This window comes from Meleagris gallopavo, chromosome Z, assembly GCF_905368555.1.
Source record: "Meleagris gallopavo chromosome Z, MGAL_WU_HG_1.1, whole genome shotgun sequence".
Classification (NCBI taxonomy): domain Eukaryota; kingdom Metazoa; phylum Chordata; class Aves; order Galliformes; family Phasianidae; genus Meleagris; species Meleagris gallopavo.
The window spans coordinates 75728112-75749203 of record NC_139435.1 but is presented as its reverse complement, the minus strand read 5'-3'; the positions used below and the strand labels follow the sequence as shown (position 1 = coordinate 75749203).

The window sequence follows — 21092 nt, the reverse complement described above, 5'->3', positions numbered from 1 at the left end:
CCCAGGCATACAGTGGGTGCCTAAAAGAGACATCACTGGAGTGTTGGAACGAGATGATCTTTGAGGTCCCTTCCAACCCAAGCCAATTCTGTGACTCCATGGTTCTTTGATAAGAGAAAAAAGGTCCATAAAGGCACCGTACGACAAACAGTGAATCCTCTCCCAAGGTTTTTTAATGCCAAGTTCTCCTTCCTTTTTCCTTGGAGCAGGATGCTCACAGTACAGGGCTGCTTTGTACCAGGTTGTGTTCTGGCTGCTTATCACAAATTTGCCGTTACAAAGAGTTCAATGAAGAGAATGATTTCCTTCTGTTATTTTTCTGATTCAGGATTTTTGCACCCAAGGCAAAGATTAGGGTGGCAATACACCTCGAAGTACTCAGTGCATCCACCTGGCTTGTACTTTTACATGTCATCACAAGCACAAGCTGCTTTTCACCTCTCAGTATTTCCCACCCCATAACAGATATGCCCCAGATAAGACAGTGACAAGCTAAATACACTGCATGCATTCAAGGCCTGCCCACCAGCAGCCTTGAAGCTCATCGTATGAGCTTTCAGGCTTCTCTCCTTTCAAAGCCCACAGAGCTTTGCCAGCTCTCCTTATGTAAATGGAAAATTTATGCGCACACACACCCATGCATGTGCAGTCATCCCTTCTGCCTGCTCTCTAAAAGGCTGTCAGACGTTTCAGTTTTTCCAGCCGAGGCCTCTCTTCCCAGTCACAAACTGCCGGACAAGTGCTGAGGATTTCACGTATCTGCCCGTTACAGGTTTAGCTGTGGTGTTTGGCCCTGTGCCGTTCCCCAAAGCGTAAGCCCGTGGATTCCAGGAACTGCCTCTCAGACTGCGTCCCATTGCTGTTCACTCACGTAACGCCCTCAGGGTGGGAGCACTGCCACTACACTGCACCATGACCAGAGCCCCCCTTTTAAACTGACCCCCGTCTCTACGTGAAGGAAACTGGAAGTTGTTTCCACCCCATCGCCCTGCCACATCACCTGATGTCTCTGCCAGAGTGAAGTAACTCTATCACGAAAATGTGCTTCACGTTTCTTATGATGCACTGTGTGACATTCTACTGCTGTGGGCTGCAGCCAAGTCAGGCTGTCCCTGCAGCATGCTCTGCAGGGGAGCACACATTCGCTATGCTTTATGACACCTGGCACGGCTTGCTTTCCCTTCCCCATCCTTAGAAAAGAAACTGCAGAAGCTGCAGATTTCATACTGCAGCGAAGGTGGCCAGCAGATCAGATGTGACGAGCTAACGTAACAACCTCAGTGAAGCAACAGCCACCTCAAGAATGCTGAAACACCTCAACCATATAAAGGATTTTCTGTTGGAGGAAGCAGCTTGAAGCTTTCTCCCCTTTCCGCCTGGCTTGCATTTGAAATCTGCAGAGGCCACGCAGGAAGCCGGGGAAATGTGACTCACACTCACTTACACCCGTGAGTGATCCTGCATTCTCACCAGTCCTGCCCAAACTGCAGCTAAAGGTGCTGAGCAAACAGGAGGATGGCAATTATAGCCGTCAAATGGCTTTGCCAGCATCTTCAACTTAATCTCATTTAAGTGACTAATTAGTATCCCTTGAAGATCTGTGATGTGCTTGTCACATGGATTACAAGGCAAGCTACTGATAAAAAACTCAGCATAAAGTCCTGTTTCTGATGATTCCTGACACAGATCTAGCAGGCATCTACTCTCAGTCCAGCACTCCAGAGCAAACCAGCCCAAAGTCTATAGAAGACACTGCTGCTGGTGAAGCGGAGGCATTGGCAGAGTGGCATAGTATGTGTCATACCTCTCACACATCTAGAAAGCACAAGTGTCAGCAATACCTGGGTACAGGGGCTCATGCATGGGCAGGGGGCCTTGGTGGGTTGTGCTGGCAGCTGCCTGAGCTGGGAGAGTCAATCAGAGAACTGCAGAATCATGAAGGTTGGAAAAGACCATTAAGATCCCCAAACCCAACCCAGCCCACCCCCAGCATGCCCACTGACCACGTCCCTCAGTGACACATTACACGGTTCTTGAACACCTCCAGTGATGGTGACTCTCCCAACCCCCCTGTGCATCCCGTTCCAGCACCTCACCCCTCTTTCAGAGAAGAAATTCTTCCTCATATCCAACCTGAACCTCCCCCGGCACAAATTGAGGCCATTCCCTCTCGTCCTATCACTAGTTACGTGGGAGCAGAGGCCAACCCCCACCCCACCACAGCCTCCCTTAGGAAGCTTTAGAGAGAAATAAGGTCTCCTCTGAGCCTCCTCTTCTCCAGGCTGAGCACTCCCAGCTCCCTCAGCCGCTCCTCACACACCAAAGGGGTGCTTTGGAGACAATTTCAGTTGTCCTACAGTGTTATCACTGCAGGTAACACACATCTGTGCGTCACCAGGTGAATGGCTGTTGGTTGCAAAATGCTACAGCTTGTAGCAGCTGAAGCCCATCTGCTTCAGCTGGAGTAGGTTTTTCAAAAAGAAGCACTCTGAATTTTAATGCTGATTAAATAATTAATAATTAAATAATTAAACTGCTGATGGACCAGTGACCGAATCATCTATGCCCCGATTCCACTGACTGGCTTCTGTCTCAGAAATGCAAGAAATCGCTAGGCAGACACTGTAGAGCTGTCATCAGATTTGGAGGTGCAGAGCTTTGCAAGGCATCAGGAATTCCTCTGTTGGTGCGCAAAGGCTGCAAAAAATCACCTCAGCCACATCTGAGTGGAATTTACCAGGACAAAAAAGGAAAAAGCAGGGGTCTCACCAGCAGTAGCATGGCTGTCTGGGGCTGCAGCTGCCCTCCCAGTTTGCCAGGCTGCTGGTATCTGTGATCACACACTGCTGCGTCCTTCCAGGGCACCTGCTGGGGACAATCTGTTTTCAATGGCTGCTGCTGGACTTACCTGCCTAATAAATAAGATAAGTGGGGTGGGAGTAACAGTAAGTAGGTTTTGAATGGGAATGTGGGAAAGAGAAAAGCTCTGTTTCACTGCTAAGTCCGATTCATTTGATGTACTCAGCTCCTATATATGGCGTGTTGAAAATAATCTGTGAGAGGTTATTGGTACATCACCTCAGAGGCTCAACTGAGCAGAAACACCTCAATCCAGAGCACCGACACAGAGAGAAAGGTGGAACAAGTACAGGGCACAAGGAGCTGGGGAAGGGGAAAGCAGCATGACAGCACCGCTCACCTGTTAAATCTGAGTTGCTGTCTGCAGGTTTTTACATGTGTTCCCAAAAGGAAAGTTTTAAAAAGGAAACAGGAGAATGATAGCATGTGAACAAAGCACTGAAGAAAAGGAGAGTAGTGTGGTGCCAGTGGAACAGAAAGAGATGCGAGAAATGTCTCCTATGGTAAAGCATCTCTACCAACAGGTAATCCCTATTGCAGCTTAAAGCAGTCAGACATTTTAGAGTCTGCAGAAGAAAATCTGCAGAGGGAACATGTCTGAAGGAAGTTCCTGCAGGGCTGGCTGCATTGCTTTTTAGAGTTAGGACTTTACTTTTATACTTGGTGAAAATCATGTTGTTGACTGAAGCCAAAATTCACAGATGGGAGAGGAAAAATGACAGCAGCCTGTTCATGAGGAAGGATTATTCTGTCACACAGGATACAATAGCCTTCCTCTTTTACCACTTCAACAAGTTTTATTTCATGCTGGAATTCCTGCTTCAGAAAGGCGCTGTCATGGGAAACAGATTCTGTCTGCAGACCAAACATTGCTCAGGATATCGCTTCTACCTCTGCGTGCAATTCAGCATTAATGCAGCCCTGAGCAAAATCACAAATCTATTGAAATTTCTTCATCTTCCCCTTTCCTTTTGGTAAGCGTGTAACAAGGATCCAATTGTCTGAAAGCTCAGTAGTGGAGAGAACAGAATGAAGCCTTCAGAAAAGCCTCAGTGATTTAGATATTATTTAGATAGCCCTAAGTCTTGGAAAAGAGTTCACTGGAGGTCTTCCATTGTGTCAAGCTCATCCACAGGTCTCGAGATACTGCTGCAAAGGCACTGGAATGCCTCTAGCAGCCAACCCTTCTGCGGGTGTCCCACCTAGGATTATCCTGACCCTTAGTTAAACCGATGGATCACAAGCCTTTGTGTTTGAGCATAGCAGTTTGTGTTGGCAGCTGTCCGTTTGATCAGCAGAAAATTGCTCCTTCATTAAATGACTGAGGCTTCTGAAAGACAAAGATAAAGGTTCTTCTGATGAATCACCACAGGGCTGCATTTGAGGAATATCGATCCTTGTTACCCAGAAGTTACTCGTCAGCCTGCTGCTAGCGGAGCGTGAGCAGAGTGCGGACGTGAGCCGTTGGTGAGTATATGCAATCCCTGGTCAGAATCCAGTCCAGCCCCACAGAAGAGGCCTTTTTTTTTGCTTCCAGTTGCTAAGTCACCTTGTGCTTCCGCTGCCTGCTAGCACTTTGTCTTTCTTGGTGTGGACATCCAAATCCCCTCAAATCACCAGAGCCCCTCTCTTGGTGGCACCTTTGATCCTCTTCCCAAACACAGAACGCTCTTTTCAAGCCCATCACATTTCTCTCCCAAGGGCAATACTCTCTCCCCGGGCTGCCACAGGAGCAGGAGGGCATGGGGAGGAGACGTCTGAGCCCCTTACGCTGTGGCTCAGTCATTTAAAGACCACTGGGCCAGAAAGGGGGCCCAGGGGCAGCATCACTTCTGCTCCTGCTCAGAGAAGTGTTTGCACATTTTACGTGTCAGCAGTTTCACAGAGCAGCACTCCAGAAGTCCTTGGAGCAAGACAGGCACAATGAACTGCTCCTGGCAGGAGCAACTGCCTGGTCACCCTCTTGAAGCCCTGCACTATTTCAGCTGGAGCAGAGGATCCCCCAGCCCTGGTGCAGTGCACAGCACAGCTCATGGTGGGACAGCCCAGCTGTTGCTCTTCTGCAGTGCATCCCTGCACCATTCGGGAAGATGATGCTGACCGATCCAGGACAAGCACTGTTGTACTGCTGCAGCCTTTTAAGAGACGCGGCATTTACCACCAGTGCCAGTGTGGCCAGAGTATCCAGAGCAGTGCTAGCTGCTGTCCCACCCCTGTTCAATGCTTGGAGGTACGTGAGATGCTGGGCTCATCAGTGAGCATAGAGGAGTGTGTTCCCCAGTGCTTCTGCCATCCAAGTGACCTCCTCTCTGCTGTGGAAAGAGGACATGTGGACCCCACAGTGCTACCCTGAGTACTGGGAGCAGGGATAGATTGCTGTCCTTCTCCACAAGAGCTGCCCTGCATGGCTTGTCCATGAGCTTTAGTTGCAAGGTGGTCAGGCAGCAGACTTTGATTCCACGTCCTTTTGCGCAGAAAATCTTCTATTCTGACTCAGAATAGAACCAGAAAGAAATACGTGTCTTACTGTGTGCTGCCTCTCTCTCCAAGAGAGCCCACCACATATAGTGAGCCTGAAAGCCCTCTAGGCTTTAAATCAACACCCCTCTCCCCCCAGACAGTAAAAATAAATAAATCAAAGAAGCAGTACGATGAGAACCATTATGTGGAGAAGGACCTCAGGCACCATTTAGGAAAGGCGCAGTCTCTTGCTCTGGCAGAGTGCCACCCATGCTCCATGCCTAGAAGGCTGGGAAAGGTTCTGGGGAGAAAAGACCGCTGTGCGGGAATGTTTTAAGGGCCTGAGTGGTAATGAGTCAGTGCTGAGGTTTGGATTCAGATGTTTCCTACCTAGCACCTGCCAAATGTGCCAGAACCTGAGAGGGAAGGACATGGAATACCTTTATCTCTGGTTCACAGACAGGAAATGGGAGCTTAGCAGAGGGAATGCGTGCCTGAGACAACATCAGGAGAGGGATGAAAGCATACAGGTGTCAGGCTCCCTGAGACACAAAATGTAGGAGCTGGAAATCCACCGTGCCCACCTGTATCCATTGCTGTTCCATTGATGACCCCGCAAAGGAAGGCAAGGGTACAGAACCGCAGGCACAGAACCTTTCCTAGTAGTGAAGGAATGAGGGCAGAGCAAAAGAGCAATGCCCTGTCCCTGGGAGATCTGCCTTGGGTCAGTTCACACTCCCCGTCAGCCCCGTGCCCCTGGCATTATGGGCTGTGCTTTCACATCGGTACCAGGCAGCCCTTGTTTCTCTCTGGTGGGCTTTAGCAGGCTTGGGGGCCACAGGCTGTGGATGGCAATTCAGTTCCAGCCACCGCGGTCACCCAAGGCCACCTGTGATGGTAGAGCGCTCCAAATTTGGGCAGCTAGTGTTATCCTGTTATATGGGGGAGGGAGAAGGACCATGCTGCTCTTCTTACCAACTCCTGACAGAAATGGTGATCTCAGGGTGTTCACTATGGCTTTTCTTCAGCAATATCAGACCTTCCTTTCTTTCTTTCTTCCTTTGTTCTGAACCTCTCTGAAGCCTTACCTGCCCCTCATCAGCAGTGAGCAAATAGTTGAACACAGTCTCTGCTGAATTACAAGACAGATGGGAAGCTTTCCATCTCAGACTGTTATCTGGGGCTCTGCTTTGCCCACGGAGAGGAGTCAGATTGCTGGCACCCATCTGATCTGGCCCCACCAAGCAGGACAAGCAAGCACTTATCCTCTGGCTCCAATACATCCAGTGCCAGAGCAAAGTCCTACACTTCTGCTTGAGCTGGGGGGACAAGCTGCGTGTCAAGCAAGGACACGCAAACCCACGTGCTTCCAGAAATGTGCCCAGCGAGCTGCTCACATAGGGAGAGGATCCGCCCCACACAGAGCATGACAGTAGGGCCTGGCAGCCTGAACAGGAGCAAACCCTGCAGCAGCAGCTGCTGTCCCAGAAGATGGTGTGTGATACCTCATGTGCTGCTGCAGAGATTGGGCAATAGTCAGCAGGACTTTGATCAGGAGCTCGATCCTGGTTACCAAATATGTATTGCATCGGGCTGGCATGTGGGTACAAACCCTTTATGCTCTGTTTGCACTCGTTCTGGTGCTGACTCCATGATGAGATCACTGGAAGGCTGCTTTATGCACAGCAGCCCTGCGAGATAGGCTTTTCTCCACACCCAATGCTGGTCCCAGTGTGGGAGGGGAGGCCCAGGAGGCCACAGCCTGCTGATATGCCAGCAGGGATAGGTGGCAGGGCTGGCTGAAAGCCACGCCATGCCTGGGGTGGGGGGCTTTGGGCCAGGGAGCAGCTGTGGCCCATCCCATGAGAAAATGCTTTGGGGAGGGCTTTGGTGTGCAGAGCAGTGTGCAAGGTTAGGCTGAGCCCTGTGGAGCAAGAAGGTTTGCACTTCTGGACTTCCTAACTCGGATCAATCAGACCTTCTGTGGCGACATGTGCTGATTTTGTTTTTCTGATCAGAGCAACGATTCTCTTTCTCCAGGGGCTGCGTCTGAAAGGGAGGAGAACCGCACAACATCTTGGCTGCATGCTTATATGAACAAGGTTGAATCCTGTGCTAGACCAGCTGTATCGAACAGCTCAATCAGTGTAAGGGAGGCCTCAATCTCTAAAGTGTTGAAATGAAAACCCATTTTCCAGCTTGCTTTGTAGCAGCATTAGGCCTAAGAACCACAGGCAGTGGCAGAAAGTAGCAGGAGATGAATGCAAGTGGGCTGGCAGTGCCCTCATCCGGTGCTGGAGCAGCCAGGAAGGATTCCAGACCTCGAAAGACAGGTGGTGACCATCCCTTCAGTCATCTCTTCCAGGATCTGAGTCAAGAATCATAGAACCACAGAATCACAAATTTCCTGGGTCAGAAGGAACCTTAAACATCATTTGATCCAACCCTCCTGCCATGGGCTGGTTGCCCCCCCACCAGCTGAGGCCCAGGGTCCCATCCAGCCTGTGCCACTGTCTCAGCATCCTCATCGTGAAGAATTCCAACACAACACTGAGGACTACGACCCATCCAGTTTTTCAGGCTGCAACACATCGTGGGTTTCGGGTTGCACTCCGAGGACATTCCTATGGCACTACACTCCCTGCAGGGCTAATCCGCAGGGGAATGTGCCTGCAAGGTGGGGCTGCCCTGGGGCTGGCCGGGATGAAGAAAGCAGTCGCAGCCTCCCTGCGTGCACATGCCAGCCTCTCCTGGCCTAAGCCCCGACAGATATCGGAGAAGGGTCCACATCAGATCCTGGGTAGTCTTACACCTCCCACATGTCGCTCTGTCTTCTGCAGCTGCCCTGAGAGCAACACGTGCTCCATGAAGTCTGGGTGGCTGGGGACACCACTGCGCTCTGCAGAAGCTTGGGCACGGGGACCTCAGTGCTTCACCAGATGCCACGTGTGGATACCACACCACACTCTACTGGGTCTCAGCTCACCCGTACAGACCAACAGATGGCCTGCAGAACAGGATGTCTCTGGCAGAAAGGTCACACCACTTCATCAGTAAGCTCCCTTAGAACATCATAGTGCTTCATACTTCCCAGTGTTTCAGCAATACTTTTACCACCTCGAGTGAGGACAACCTTTCTGCAAGTGCTGTATCCCTACTACAAACAAGTACCAGAAAAGCCGGACTGTGACTTCATGGCACCTCTGCGTTTTGCCGTTACCACACCGACGTTTTTATCTTACAAATAAAGATGTTTTTAAAAACAGTGGAAAAATGACCCTCTCTAATCCACGTGCTGGAGATGGCTTCTCTTGAGCCAGTGCTCTGCAACTTGCTGAATACACGTGCAAAGATTTCAGGTGAAGAAGGCAAGGTGGAGTAGTTAAACAGCGCAGAGAATGATCTCTGTGTCCAGCACTGCTTCAGGAAACTGAGCCTCCCTTCTCCCTGCCCAGGTATTTAGGCAGGAACTCTGCTTTCACCCTCACCTACCATGTTGCCCTTGCTGGAGAAATCTGGCTGCAAATAGCCCTAAGTTCTGTCAAAACTCCAGTGCTGCTCTGTCTGAACTTGGCAGGTGTAACCCCTGTTAAAAAATGCAGAAAATATTTCAAAGTTAAACTTTAAAGGGACAGCCATTGTTTTATTTATGTTTAATTAAAAACAACAATAATTGTTTTCCAGTCCCAGGGTAATTAGCAGTCCAATCTACAGCTCCCATGGGAAAGAGCCTGGAACAAGCGAGCTCACATACAGCCTTGCTTTAGACATTACCAAGGTGTTGAGTAGAGCAATTTGTTGGGAGGGGGTTTCCAACTTGGACTCTGTAGCAGTCAAACTGTCATGCTCCAAACCACAGAGTTTTACTGCGGCCTCCATTTCCCTTTGTTTTACCTGAACTTCTCATCCTGCTCTGCAAATCCTGTGCCAGAATGAGTCATTCCTGCAGGACTAGCTCTTATTTTTCAGCTCTTCTGTCAGTGTTGCCCAGACTAGTTCAGAAGAGAAAAAAAAATTGACACTCCCAATTCAATAAAGCTGTGTAATAAGTGACTGAAAGAAATTACCTCCAGTGCTCAACTATTTACACTGAACCAGCAAGGAACAACCTGTCTGCACAGCCTCCAGCACAAGCCAGGGGCTCACAGTGCTGCTTCCCACCCCAGGGAAGGAGCAGGGACACGGCAAGCTGCCTGTGGGATGTTTGCCACATTGCAGCATGGTGCTCAGTTTGTGATTTGTCTCTAAGGACCTAAGTGGCAGAGGCGAAATCACCAGAGCCAGCTCCAAAACAAAATCGGAGCACCTGGCACGAGAAAAAGACATTTTGCTTCTGTCCGTGGGTCATTTTCCTAAACGGCTAACAGGATTTGAGCTGACTTGACAGGAACTCTTAGAAATCATGGTTCAGCCTCACGGTGTCTGTCACAGTAATAGAGACGTGCAGAAATAATGAGGTCTCTGGTCCAGCCTCTTGCTGAAAGTACAAGTGAGGCTGAGACTCTGTGATATTCACAGGGCTTCACAAAGCACAGGGCAAATTCATTGAGATCCTGCTGTCCCCTTGTAAACCTGTCCTCAGGCACAGCTGTCACACGTGACGTACGGACTCATAATTGAACAATTAAGGCCAGGCTATCCAAATGAGGCTGCCAGTGCACAGACGCACAGCAGTGTTACAGCACGTGGCTTCAAATGCAGCACAAAACTTAAAAGCCCTTCCCTCGATCCAGATTAGCATGACACACACTTCTGAAAATACATGCAGCCCTCAGCTAAACGCTGGGATTCTCATCCAGTGTAAATCCCCACGGGCTTTGCAGCAGCACTGCTGAATTCACAGCCTCTGTAGTCCTGCAAAAGTGAAATTCTGAACCTAGACACGAGCAGTTTCCTCATCTGGGACTATATGCTGTGCTACGGGCTCAGGGAAAGCTCCGGGAAATTTTTGGAGGTGTTTGTGAGCAGGGCACTATGGCCTCAGTGTTACCACAGTGGTGAAGGGTCAGAGACGTGATGAGTACAAAAAGGGCTAGGGAAAAAAACAAAATAAAACAAAACTTTTTTCCTAGAGGAGCTCTGTATAACAGCATTTCAGTTTCATCCACCAGCACAAGTAAGCCTGGGCTATCCTGTTTTACACTTTATTTTGGAAATAAAGACTCTTCACAGCCAGGTGTACCTTGCATTCTCTGCTGCTTTACACAGGAACATGCGTGTGCTTCAGCACAGACACAGGTGCCATTTTAAGCAGTTTTCTTTGCCAAGTCTAGCACGGTCCTCTCTGCAGAGGCAGCAGATGTCTTGTAGACTTAAGAACAGCAGAGCACAGCCCTCAGCGGAGCAGAGGTTTGCAGAGGAAGGCCCAGCAGTTTGCGCTCCCTGGTGTAGCTGAAAGCAGAGATTCACGTGTGACCATGGAAAAGTGCTTTGCCAGAGAGGTCAGCACAGAGCTCACAGACAGCGAGTTAAAACGGAGTGTTTGTCTTTACTTATAAAGCAGTGAGATAATAAATTAAAAGATGCACCAAGAGTAATGCAGAGCAAGGCAATGCACCTAACCACTGCTACAGGAGGACGGCGACAGTGATTAAGATGCGTTACCAGTTACCCTCATACTTCTTGTTGTGAGTCTCAGTGGTTGTGAGATTCATCTAGAGGTGAACTTTGGTTGAAGGCCTGCTGTTCTGGCCTTAGCACTTCAAACAGGCGGCGTGGTACCTCAGAGAGCTTTGGCTGGCATGCAAGCAGGCTAATACAAGAGTGCTACCCGTGCCGCAGGTCCACACGGATGATGTCCAGTCTTCAAAACCAGAAGATCAGGTGCAGAGACTCAGGCCAACCTTTTCATTCTTACAGGGTTTCCGTAATGAAGCATCTCAGATTGGATTTGGGCACTAAGGTAGCAGTTTCCTTCCTCGGGACAAACTCTCAGCCCGTCCACAAGACTGGTGCCTGGGTTCTACAGCCAGGCTGACAGGCCACCACAAACAAGAACATGGGAAAGCTTGTAAGTGCACTCAACTGCACTTACAGCCCTGCCTCCTCCTACTGTTCCTCTTTCACTTCCTAAGATCTGGAGCAAAGGAATCCTTCTCTGGTTCCACAGCTTGGATTTACCCAAACAGTAGGCCTACCTTCTGCTTTGAGCAAACTAGCAAACAAATGGCTTGGAGCCAAAGAGGGGTCTGTAACAAATATAACAAACAGAAGATGTGAAAGTTACCCAGTATTTTCTCATGATTAACTTTCTGAGATTAATAATGTTCGGTAATACTGTTTAATCAGTGATCTTCCTTGTCCTTAAAATAAAATAATAATAAAAAAAGAACATGAAGAACCTAACAGTCATCTCACGGATCCTTAAATATCAGTCCTAAAAATCTGTAACATTACTTCTCATGTTCATTTGCTCAAACCAAACAGATGCTTACACAGAAGGTCCTTGACTCCAGGCCAAAACTTGGAGGACAGAACGCTCTGGTGGACAACACTTTTTTTCGTCCATCTCTTCAAGATCTTCTCCACGAAAGAGACACCCCAACCAGTCCTCCAGCAAAGGCTCTCATCTTCTTCCAGCTCCAGGCCCGACCCTTCCTTTCCACTGCCTTTCTCCTTCTCCTCCTCCTTCCCCTGCTTCCCATGCCCTCACCCTTGCTCTACCTCTCCCATCTATTTGCTCCTAAGCCTCCATGGCTGTCCCACTGTCTTGTGACCATGAGGAAACTGATGCTCAGCCCCCTGGAAGGACTGTAGATAGAAGGACATGTCAAGGACAGACTGATTAACCTGTTTACTAAATCAAATGACAACTTGACTGCAAGTTGTTAAAGACTTAATGGCCATATTTGGGTGGAGCAACAAGAACACTGCCACAAAGAGCACAACCAAGAATTCTCTCCTACCTGTGCTGGGGAATTAATCCCCTAACAGTTTGTCTAAAAATGACCAAACCCCTCTCCATCCCACTGAAGCACTGTTTAGAAAAAGATGATGTCCAGAGTAATGTCGTTCCATCTGCAATGAAGAAAAATAAAGCAAGTATTTCTTTCCATATAACTTACTGAAATAAAGCAAGACGTTTACAAGGACACTTTGTTCACATAAAAGCAAGTAATTAAATAATTATTCTTCTTAGGTAAGCAATAAACTTTTATCTCCAAATTGCTGCATGCGTTGTCTATCAGGGGTCAGAATTCACCACTAGCTGCAAAGAGGGATGAACCAGAATTCCAACAAGCAAAACCCAGCTTCACACAACACAGACTTTAGGTTTTGCAGGCCCTCTGGTCCCCACAGCAGAGCAGATGGGTCCCAGTAGGACATCCATGCAACCCTGCAGGATCTGAGCCACAGCTGTGTCCTACATGCCTTTCCCTGCCCAACCAAAGTTAGTGGCATGCCTGTGACTCCGTGTGCCAAAATCTGCACTTTCTGGCCAGTGTCTCTTGCCATTGTCCCCAAGGGTGGACCTGGAGTGGAAGGAAGAGCATTTTTACAGGGAGTGTGAATGCCACAGATCTAAACCACTCTGAGAGGGGATTAAACCTCTCCAAACTGCAGGATGACTGAAACAGGGCATTTGGTAGGCAAAAGAAGGGAACTTATTTCCATGCCATCAGCCCGATGGCTATTCAAAGATACCATCTGGAAGATTTTCATGAGCCACTGAAATGCATAGGCTTTAGAAGAGCGAGAGCCATGCAAACCTCACAGCACCTGCAAAAAAAGCATAGCAAGTGGTTTTCTTCTTACAGTAGTGAGCTTGACTCTACTTTGCATGTTCTCAGAAAAAGTCAGCTCCTCCTCTTACAGAATCTGGCAGATCTGCTCAGCTCCCGGTGATTTCTTGGAGGTACAGAGGCAAGAATGGGCAGCTCATCTTCTTGCAAACTGGCTCTAAATATTGCTTCAGCTGGAAGACAACATTTGGGAAAATACAACTGACGATAAGCAACCAGGCTGCTGATAAGCATGAAACCTGGCTCCCACTGGAGTGGGCATGTGAACATCTCCTGACGCGAATATGCAAAGATCACTCCCCATTCACTGCTGCTTTCCAGCCTCTCTCCTGCCGCATGGCCACAACCGTGTGGCAGCTGTACATCAGTTCCCATTGGAGATCTCCCTTTGGTCCCTGAGCCAAGCCATTTCCACATATCCGTGCAGCCACCACTTTGCTCTCATCCTCCACCGACTCCAGCCAGATGCACGATGTCTTCAGTCCAGTTTCTGGATTCTGAGATTCTTCTTTGTGGACACATGCTCTGGAAGGGAACGGTGTGGTGTGTGCTCATCACCTCTCTTGGTCCAACAGACTCAGCCTGGTGGTCCTGTCCTGGATATTCACCACAGGCTGCAGGTAGGGGTCCTTTATCACAGAGTGCCATCGCGTGCCTGGCTTTGGTGCTCTCGTGTCTCCAGCAGAGGAGTCCTTGTGCCAAAAAGAATCAACAGAGAACCAAAGCTGCCATCCCATCGGAGAGGCAGCTGTGCTTCGTGTGCAGGCTGTGCCGCAGCATATTGCTCTTGTTCCATTTATGTTCAGCTGATCCAGTCTTGGTTCCAGTGAAGGCATGACTTGTGGCATGTTAAATACAGCTCTGCATTCCTGGGACATGGAGGCAGAGCAAAACCTTTCTTCCTTCTGAGATGAGAGGCATTCTGATGTTGGAACCAAAGCTATGAGTGTGCAGCACCTGAAGGGGCTGTCTGCATGCTTTGTACCTGCTTCCCTCTGGTTTGGTGGCGGAGAAGCCCTCCAGGGCATGGAGAAGCCCTCCAGGGCATGGGGCTCTCGGGAGCAGGGCTTCCCAGATTACTCCTGAGGTATTGCAGGGGTGTGGTTTGCAGCACAGGCATCAGGAATGAAGGACGCCTGGAGGACTGGATTTTTTCCACGGTTGGAAATTGCCTTTGGAGATCCAAGCAGATGGGATTTTGGCTGGGATAGTTCTCTGGCACCTACTGCTAATATCAAACTCCAGCACTGAGAGTCCATGGCACAATGCTCTTGTGCAGGGCATATCCTGCAGCACCTGGTCTCAAAACCAGTGAGCGCCTGCTGCGTTTGAAGGCAGTAGGATCTGACGTGAGCAATTCAGACTGAAATACACTGACAGTGCTGATGCTGTCCAAAACTTTGTCTCTGGGACCAAGAGAAAGGACAAACCACAACTTTCGAATGGCTTACACTCCTATAGATATCATACATTTTCTATTGCATGATGAATGTTTACCCAATGTATAAGATTTTCCGTGTTATTTGGTAAAACAGTAGGGGGGAAAAGACAGAAGCACTTGATTCTTTCATTACCAAAACCTTTGTCCTTGCTCTAGTATGGCTGAATCAAAAGAGAAGGAAAACGCTCATGAACAGGAAGAGCACCGACCCTCCTGCTCCAGCAATGGGCAGGACTTTGATTTATAGGAGATGGAGAGCAACAGCCTGAGCTGCACCTGGGTGAATCCCACAGTCCCACTTCCCATCAGAAGTGGAAATCAAAAGAGGTACCAGATGTACTCCTGCTCCCAGACTGGGGAGCTGGAAGTGCTTTTAAGCAGGCAGATGACAATGTCAGATTGAGGACAATCACCAGGATATCATGTTACATGAATGCCGCTTCACTCACAGAAGCCTGCTTTGCAGCTTGCCACGTATGATGAGGGAAAGAACAGGAGCCAATATATGCTATTTTGGTATCCAGTTCACTTTGCTTACAGGTTGGGATGTCCCAAGGAAAGTGCTTTCTTTGGAAAACCATTTCCATCACCAGCAGGGAGAGCAGAAGCAGTTCCAGCATGCCATCCCATCCCGCACACACTTCTCTTTCCCCATCATCTACCAGTGCAGAGTGAAGCACGATCTGACTTTGCCCTCTGGAGGCATGGAATTGGCATGGCACAGAAAGGCACAGCCCAGAGGGACTGAATCACTGAGCTGATTTTTAGACAATCAGATCAGAGAATTCCTGCCCCGCTGCAGATCCCTGTGGGTTGGAGGGCACTGCTGGAGCAAGAGGCACCACTGCTTTATGCAGGAGGAATCTGCTTCTGGGTTTCTCTGGGGCAGCACTACCCCAGGGTTCTTCAACACCGTACTTCAACAAGAAGGGTATTGGTGCAGGAGAATGACTTTTGGCAAGAAGGCTGCAGCATGCAACATCAAATCCTGCCACATATCTGCATCCAGCGACTGGGGCTGCATCTCAGACAGAAAGAGACACTGCTTAGTTTTTGTTCTGCTAGAAGCTATAGAAATAGGCAGGTGGCCTGAAATTCAAGGACCACTCATTTAGCTAACAACCAGGGTTTGGGCTTGTTTGGGGCATGCAGATGGGTCCTCATAGCACAGAAATTTGCCTCTAAGTGGAAAAAGTGGAAAAGCAGCTGCACTGCTTTTCACCGGGAGAATCTCCCACCTCCCCTTATTCACCTGAAGACCCTTTATGCAACAGTCTCAAAGGCTCTGGAAGTGCTTTTCCACCGCTCCAGGACATCACACTGCCAACATGAGTTTTGGGAGAAGTGATTGTGGGCACCAAGATATAGGCAGCACCAGCTGCACAGCCATGCAGAACATCTGCATGGATCTTTGAGTCCTGCACACCCACGCTCTACATGTCAGCCAGCCTGCAAACCCACCCCTGCACACCCATGGACATCATGCCCTGTGCCCGAGCACAGTTCAGATCTCTGTGCTTGCACACACACACGCAACCCAATGCAGACCCATGCACCCCCAAGCCCAGATCAGTGCCCCTGCACACTTGTGTGCCTGTGTGTGCTGTGCCTGTGCACACACACCTGTGAGCACACTCGGACACACTGATTCCTTTCATCCCAGCTCAAGAAGTCCCACATCCCACTACTCACTGGTCCTGAGCTCCGCACGCCAGCAGCAGGCAGCTCTGCTATTCCAGTGCTGGTGCAAGGGTACCGACCTAAGTAAGCACTTCTTAACAGCTGGCCGTACTGGTGTCACTCAGCCATGGGTCTAGCCCTAAGATCCCAGCAACATGCAAGAGGGGGCTGGCAGCTCCCAGCAGCAGCCACGGAGCACCCAGGAGAGCTTCTTTCAGTTTGTAAGGGCAACGTCCCGCGGCACCGAGACCAGCGGGCTGTGTGGGGTCATTGCTGGAGACGGCGGTTGCGGTCCGAGCACGTCTGGCTTAGGCAGGCTGCACGTCGCTATCCAAGCCCGCTCACTCACTGCTGCGCTGGATCCGCCGGGGTTCGTTCTGCAGGAGTTTACTTCGGGGAAGAACTGGGGTGAATCTCAGCACCGCGGGGTCCCGTCGCGTGCCCACGGGGCTCCCACCCCGCAGCGTGGAGACGGGGAAGGCGGTGGGGGCTGCGGGGCCGGAGGGGCCCGGAGCGGGGCGATGCTCCTACCCTGCCCCTGCCCGAGGCGGCGGCGCGGCACGCCCGGCCCTGCCCGCGCCTCCCGGGATACGGGGCGTTGCAGGGGGAGTGCCGGCCGCCGGGGCGCGGAGCCGCCGGACACCGCCGCATAAAAGCCGCGGCGGCGGTGCCGCGCCGCGCTCCTCGTCCCGGCCCGCGCCGGGGCCGCCCCGACGGCCTCATGACCGCCGAAAGCCGGCTGCCACCGGGCCCCCCGCCGCCGCCGCCGCCGCTGAAGGCGGACCCGGCGCCACCCGGGGAGGAGGCGGCGGCGGCGGCGGGGGCGCGGGGCGGGAGGCGGCGGCGCAAGCGTCCGGCGGAGCGGGGCAAGCCGCCCTACAGCTACATCGCGCTCATCGCCATGGCCATCGGGCAGGCGCCCGAGCGGCGGCTCACGCTGGGCGGCATCTACCGCTTCATCACCGAGCGCTTCCCCTTCTACCGCGACAGTCCGCGCAAGTGGCAGAACAGCATCCGCCACAACCTCACCCTCAACGACTGCTTCGTCAAGGTGCCGCGGGAGCCCGGCCGCCCCGGCAAGGGCAACTACTGGACGCTCGACCCGCACGCCCGAGACATGTTCGAGAGCGGCAGCTTCCTTCGCCGCAGGAAGCGCTTCAAGCGCAGCGACCTCTCCACCTACCCGGCCTTCCTCGCCGAGCGTCCCGCCGCGCCCTGCCGCCTGTTCCCGCAGCCCGCCGAGCTGGCCCCGGCCCCCGCCGCCCCGTCCTGCGCCTTCGCCGCCGCCTGCCCCGCGCAGGGCTGCTCCGGCGCCGCTTTGCCCCACGGCTACGGCCCGCTGCCCGCCGCCCCCGGGCCCTACGCGCCGCCCGGCGCGGGGCCTCTGTACGCGCCCCCGGGGCGCTTCGTGCTGCCCGCCTCGCCGCCCGCCCCCGCCGGGCTGTACGGCCGCCGCTCGCCCGCGCCCTACGCCCCGCTGCCCCACGCCTACGGTGCCGGCGGGCAGGTGGGCGCCGCCGACCCCGGGCTCCGGCAGAGCGCGTTCCCCGGCGGCCCCGACAGGTTCGTCCCCGCGCTCTGACCCGCGGCCCTGCCCGACGGCGCGCACCGGGCGGAGGACGCCGCGCCCGGAGCCGCGGGGGGCCGGAGGTACCCGCCGCCGCCGGGCTGGGTAAAGGAGCGCCAGAGTGCCGCCCGCTTTCCGGGGACAGGTGCGCAGAGCTCCTCGCTGCTCTCGCCTCTCCCTCCCGGTGTGATGCCTGGGACTTTCGGAAGATGCCGCTGTGAAAAAACAGGGCGGTTCGTGACTTCGTTCGCAGAGTGAAACGCCTGCCGGACTCGGGCAGGAGGGAGGAAGGAGGAAGGAGGATGCCCTCTCCGGTCCCGTTGAGCCTGAACCGTGCAGGTGTGCGTGGTGCTGACGGTGGTGCGTCCCTGATGTCACACTGCTGCCGCATCGGTGCTGTGTACCACAGCAGCGACACAGACAGGACTGGCAAAGGTTCGGGGATGCACCCAGTGGCATGCTGTGTGTTGCAGGAAGTGGGGTGGACTCTGGGGCCCAAAGGGAGAAATTCTGCTGTCAGCCTCTGGAAGTGAGAGAGATCTAGTGAGGCTGTGGGGGTCTCTGCCCTCAGAGATCTTCCCGACTTGATTGGACAAAGCCCAGGGATTCTCATCTGGCTTTAGTGTGAGATCCAGCACTGAATTTGGATCATGGTGGTTTGGGCCACAGATCTGCAGAGAGGATTCTCCCATCCTCAATTACTCAAATCCTAGAGTCAGCCCAACTCTCTGCCCATAGCCTAGAGAAGACAGCATCTCCTCCAGAAGCGAGAGAGGCAGGGATGACATCTTCTGATCTTTGGTTGCACATCTTCTGTTTCAAGCTCTCAAAAGGATGGAAGAAAAAAAAAAAAGTTCAGAAGAAGACATGGAAAGGGGCTTTAAAATCTATCCATGAGAGGCAAAAGCTTTAAAATAGGTCCATGGAGAAACCCAAGCAGATTGCTCCAGATAGATCCCAGTGCCTCTGGAAAGGGACTGGGAAGCCCAGAAATGAACAGGTCTCACTCAGGGGCTGTGAGCAGGGGGAAACAGACGTAGCTCTGCTACTGCAAGGATCCCATACTGCTCTTTGTCCTGTGGAGGTGGGGGCTGTGTGAGTGGGGAGAAGAAGAAGAAAACTGGTGTGTGGGTTGTACAAACTGGTGGAGCTCTGAGTGGGGAGAATTAAGTGGGAAGTGCAGCAGGAGTCTCAGCAGGAGTGCTGGGAGAGGAGGGGGTGCACATCAGTCTCTCAGCATAGATGCAGGCTGCAGTGTGACTCAGCTGGGAGACTGGAAGTTGGGAAGTTTCTGTTCCAGGCTCATGCTCAAAGCAGTCAGCCAGGAGTAAGACCAGGTTCTCAGGGCTCTCCTGCAAAGCCTAGACAAAGTCTGACTGGAGACAGAAGAGTGGGCAACTTGATTGTCCTGTGGGGGAGTTTCTTCTATACATTCAGCACCTCTCCAGTCTCGCTTTGTGCCTCTTGTCCTGCTGCTGCACACTGCTGCAAAGAGCTCACATCCCCTGAGGACAGCTGAGCTTTCAGCTCCGTGAAGGACTTTTCAGGTGAGGTCTCCTCAGTGGTCTGAAATTTGGGTGGAGTTCTTGCCTTCACTGGGTGCCAAAGCCCAGGTATCCAGGTGGGACACGAGGGGGAGAAAATAGAGCATGAGAGTGGAAGGGTGTCCCCAGAGCTCGGTGCAGGCTCTCTGCAACAAGCAGGGAGGAGAAGCTGTGGGGCAGCCCTCGGTGAAGACAGAAGACAAGCACTGAACCTGGGGCATGCTTCCCTCGGAGTGTGAGTGGATGAGCCACCTGTGGTCTGGCCCAGAGCTGCTGTCCTGGCCTGGGCGCTCTGTGAGCCTGCTTATGCCTCCCTGCACTTTTGTTCCTGAGGAGCAGCGCTGCCTCTTTCCATGTCCTTCTCAGTCCCAGTGCACCCAGGGGCTGCTGCAGCTTCCAATGCTGCTCCCAGCCAACCCCCTCTCAACTGCAGGAGGAGCCTGCAGGCCACCAAAGGCTGAGTGCTGCTTGGGGGGACACGGTGCTTGAGCCTGCAGGGTGTGAGCTGGTCCCTTCACTCACCAGACTGTGTTTCCTGGGCTTTGTTCGAGCAGTGCAGAGCCTTGCTTCCGAGGCTCTTGCTGTGCCTTGGCTCTTGGTGTGCCTGTTCTGCCTGCAGATGGTGGCTGTGCACGTGTGTACACAGGTGTGAGTGCTGAGGTGTGGGTGCAGGCTGTCTGCGTGCACTGCTGCTTGTGTCTGACTGTGCCCTGGTGAGTGCACAACTCACTGTGGACTGCATGTCTGCATGCGCACATGGGTGCATCTTCTGTACAAAGTGCCTTTCTAGCATCGGTGCTGAGCAGGGTCAGAAGTTTCTGGGCTTGCCATTCCTCAGCCACCTCACCCCCGCCTAACTGGAGGCACAGGGACATTTTTGTTAGTGGTTGTTTGTTTTGTTTTGTTTTGTTTTGTTTTTAATGGGAAACTGCCTCCTCAGCCTTCCTCTGGCAGCAGCTGCCTTCAGTTGCCTTTACTGGCTGCTGCTTCTCCTCTTGCCAGGGGATGAGGACTGCACCTGAGAGCATTTTGCCTTGTGTAAGCTCCTCCTGACCTCAGGTAACATCTAACACAGGTTCAGGAGCAAAACTCAGTGTCTAGAGGACATGCACAATAGACATTTGTGACTCGTGAGGTACAAATTGGATAGGTTCAGCCATGCACTGTTGGCAGATAAGATTTAGGTGCTTGTTCTTTTTTCTCTCCAAATCATTTCTGCCCAGAAACAAGGGAATCCAGACAGCTGGGAAGCGTGCTTCCTGTAGTGAATGTGGTTGAAAATACAAACACAACCTGGGCAGGATCTGTGCTCGGCAAGGAGCTACATGGCCCCTGCGTGGAACTCTGCACAGGGCTACGAGGAAATGGGGATATGCCACATCTGTGGGGAAATGGGGATACGTCACATTGGACCATGGGATGTCAATGCGTGTTTATCCTACGCTTTGCTTGTAATTCTCAGAATTAGGAAACTTTTGATTTCTGGAAGCTCAGCTGTAAATATTGCAGGGCTTTTCTTGCAGCAAAGTTAGGCTAAGATTCAGAGTAGCCTTTGATCTTTGGGAGATGAGTGCAGCAGGTTGCAGTGGGCACTTGCAGAAGGACAGAGCACAGCAGCGCCTGCTCCACGTGGGGTCTGGGGCAGGCACACCTCACCCTGCCTTCAGGAAAGCTGTTGATAAGCGTGGGGGAAAGATTTAAGTATGTATTAGAGATATTTTTTGGTATTTACTCTGCTACTTCACTAGTAATGGAAATAAATCTTTGTCCTTTTGTTTGTAACAAAGTGTTTCTGAGCA

General features: G+C 51.9%; 1 protein-coding gene across 1 annotated transcript; it reads left to right on the top strand.

Moving 5' to 3' along the window:
* The first annotated feature begins 16651 nt into the window (after window positions 1-16651).
* FOXE1 (forkhead box E1) lies at window positions 16652-21092 on the top strand. Its single transcript, XM_085213566.1, has one exon. It carries the CDS (start codon window positions 16904-16906, stop codon window positions 17762-17764), a length of 861 nt encoding a protein of 286 aa, XP_085069692.1. The 5' UTR covers window positions 16652-16903; the 3' UTR covers window positions 17765-21092.

What these genes read in the sequence shown, in the direction of transcription:
- FOXE1 (XM_085213566.1), top strand. Translation starts at nt 16,904, where the DNA reads ATGACCGCCGAAAGCCGGCTGCCACCGGGCCCCCCGCCGCCGCCGCCG.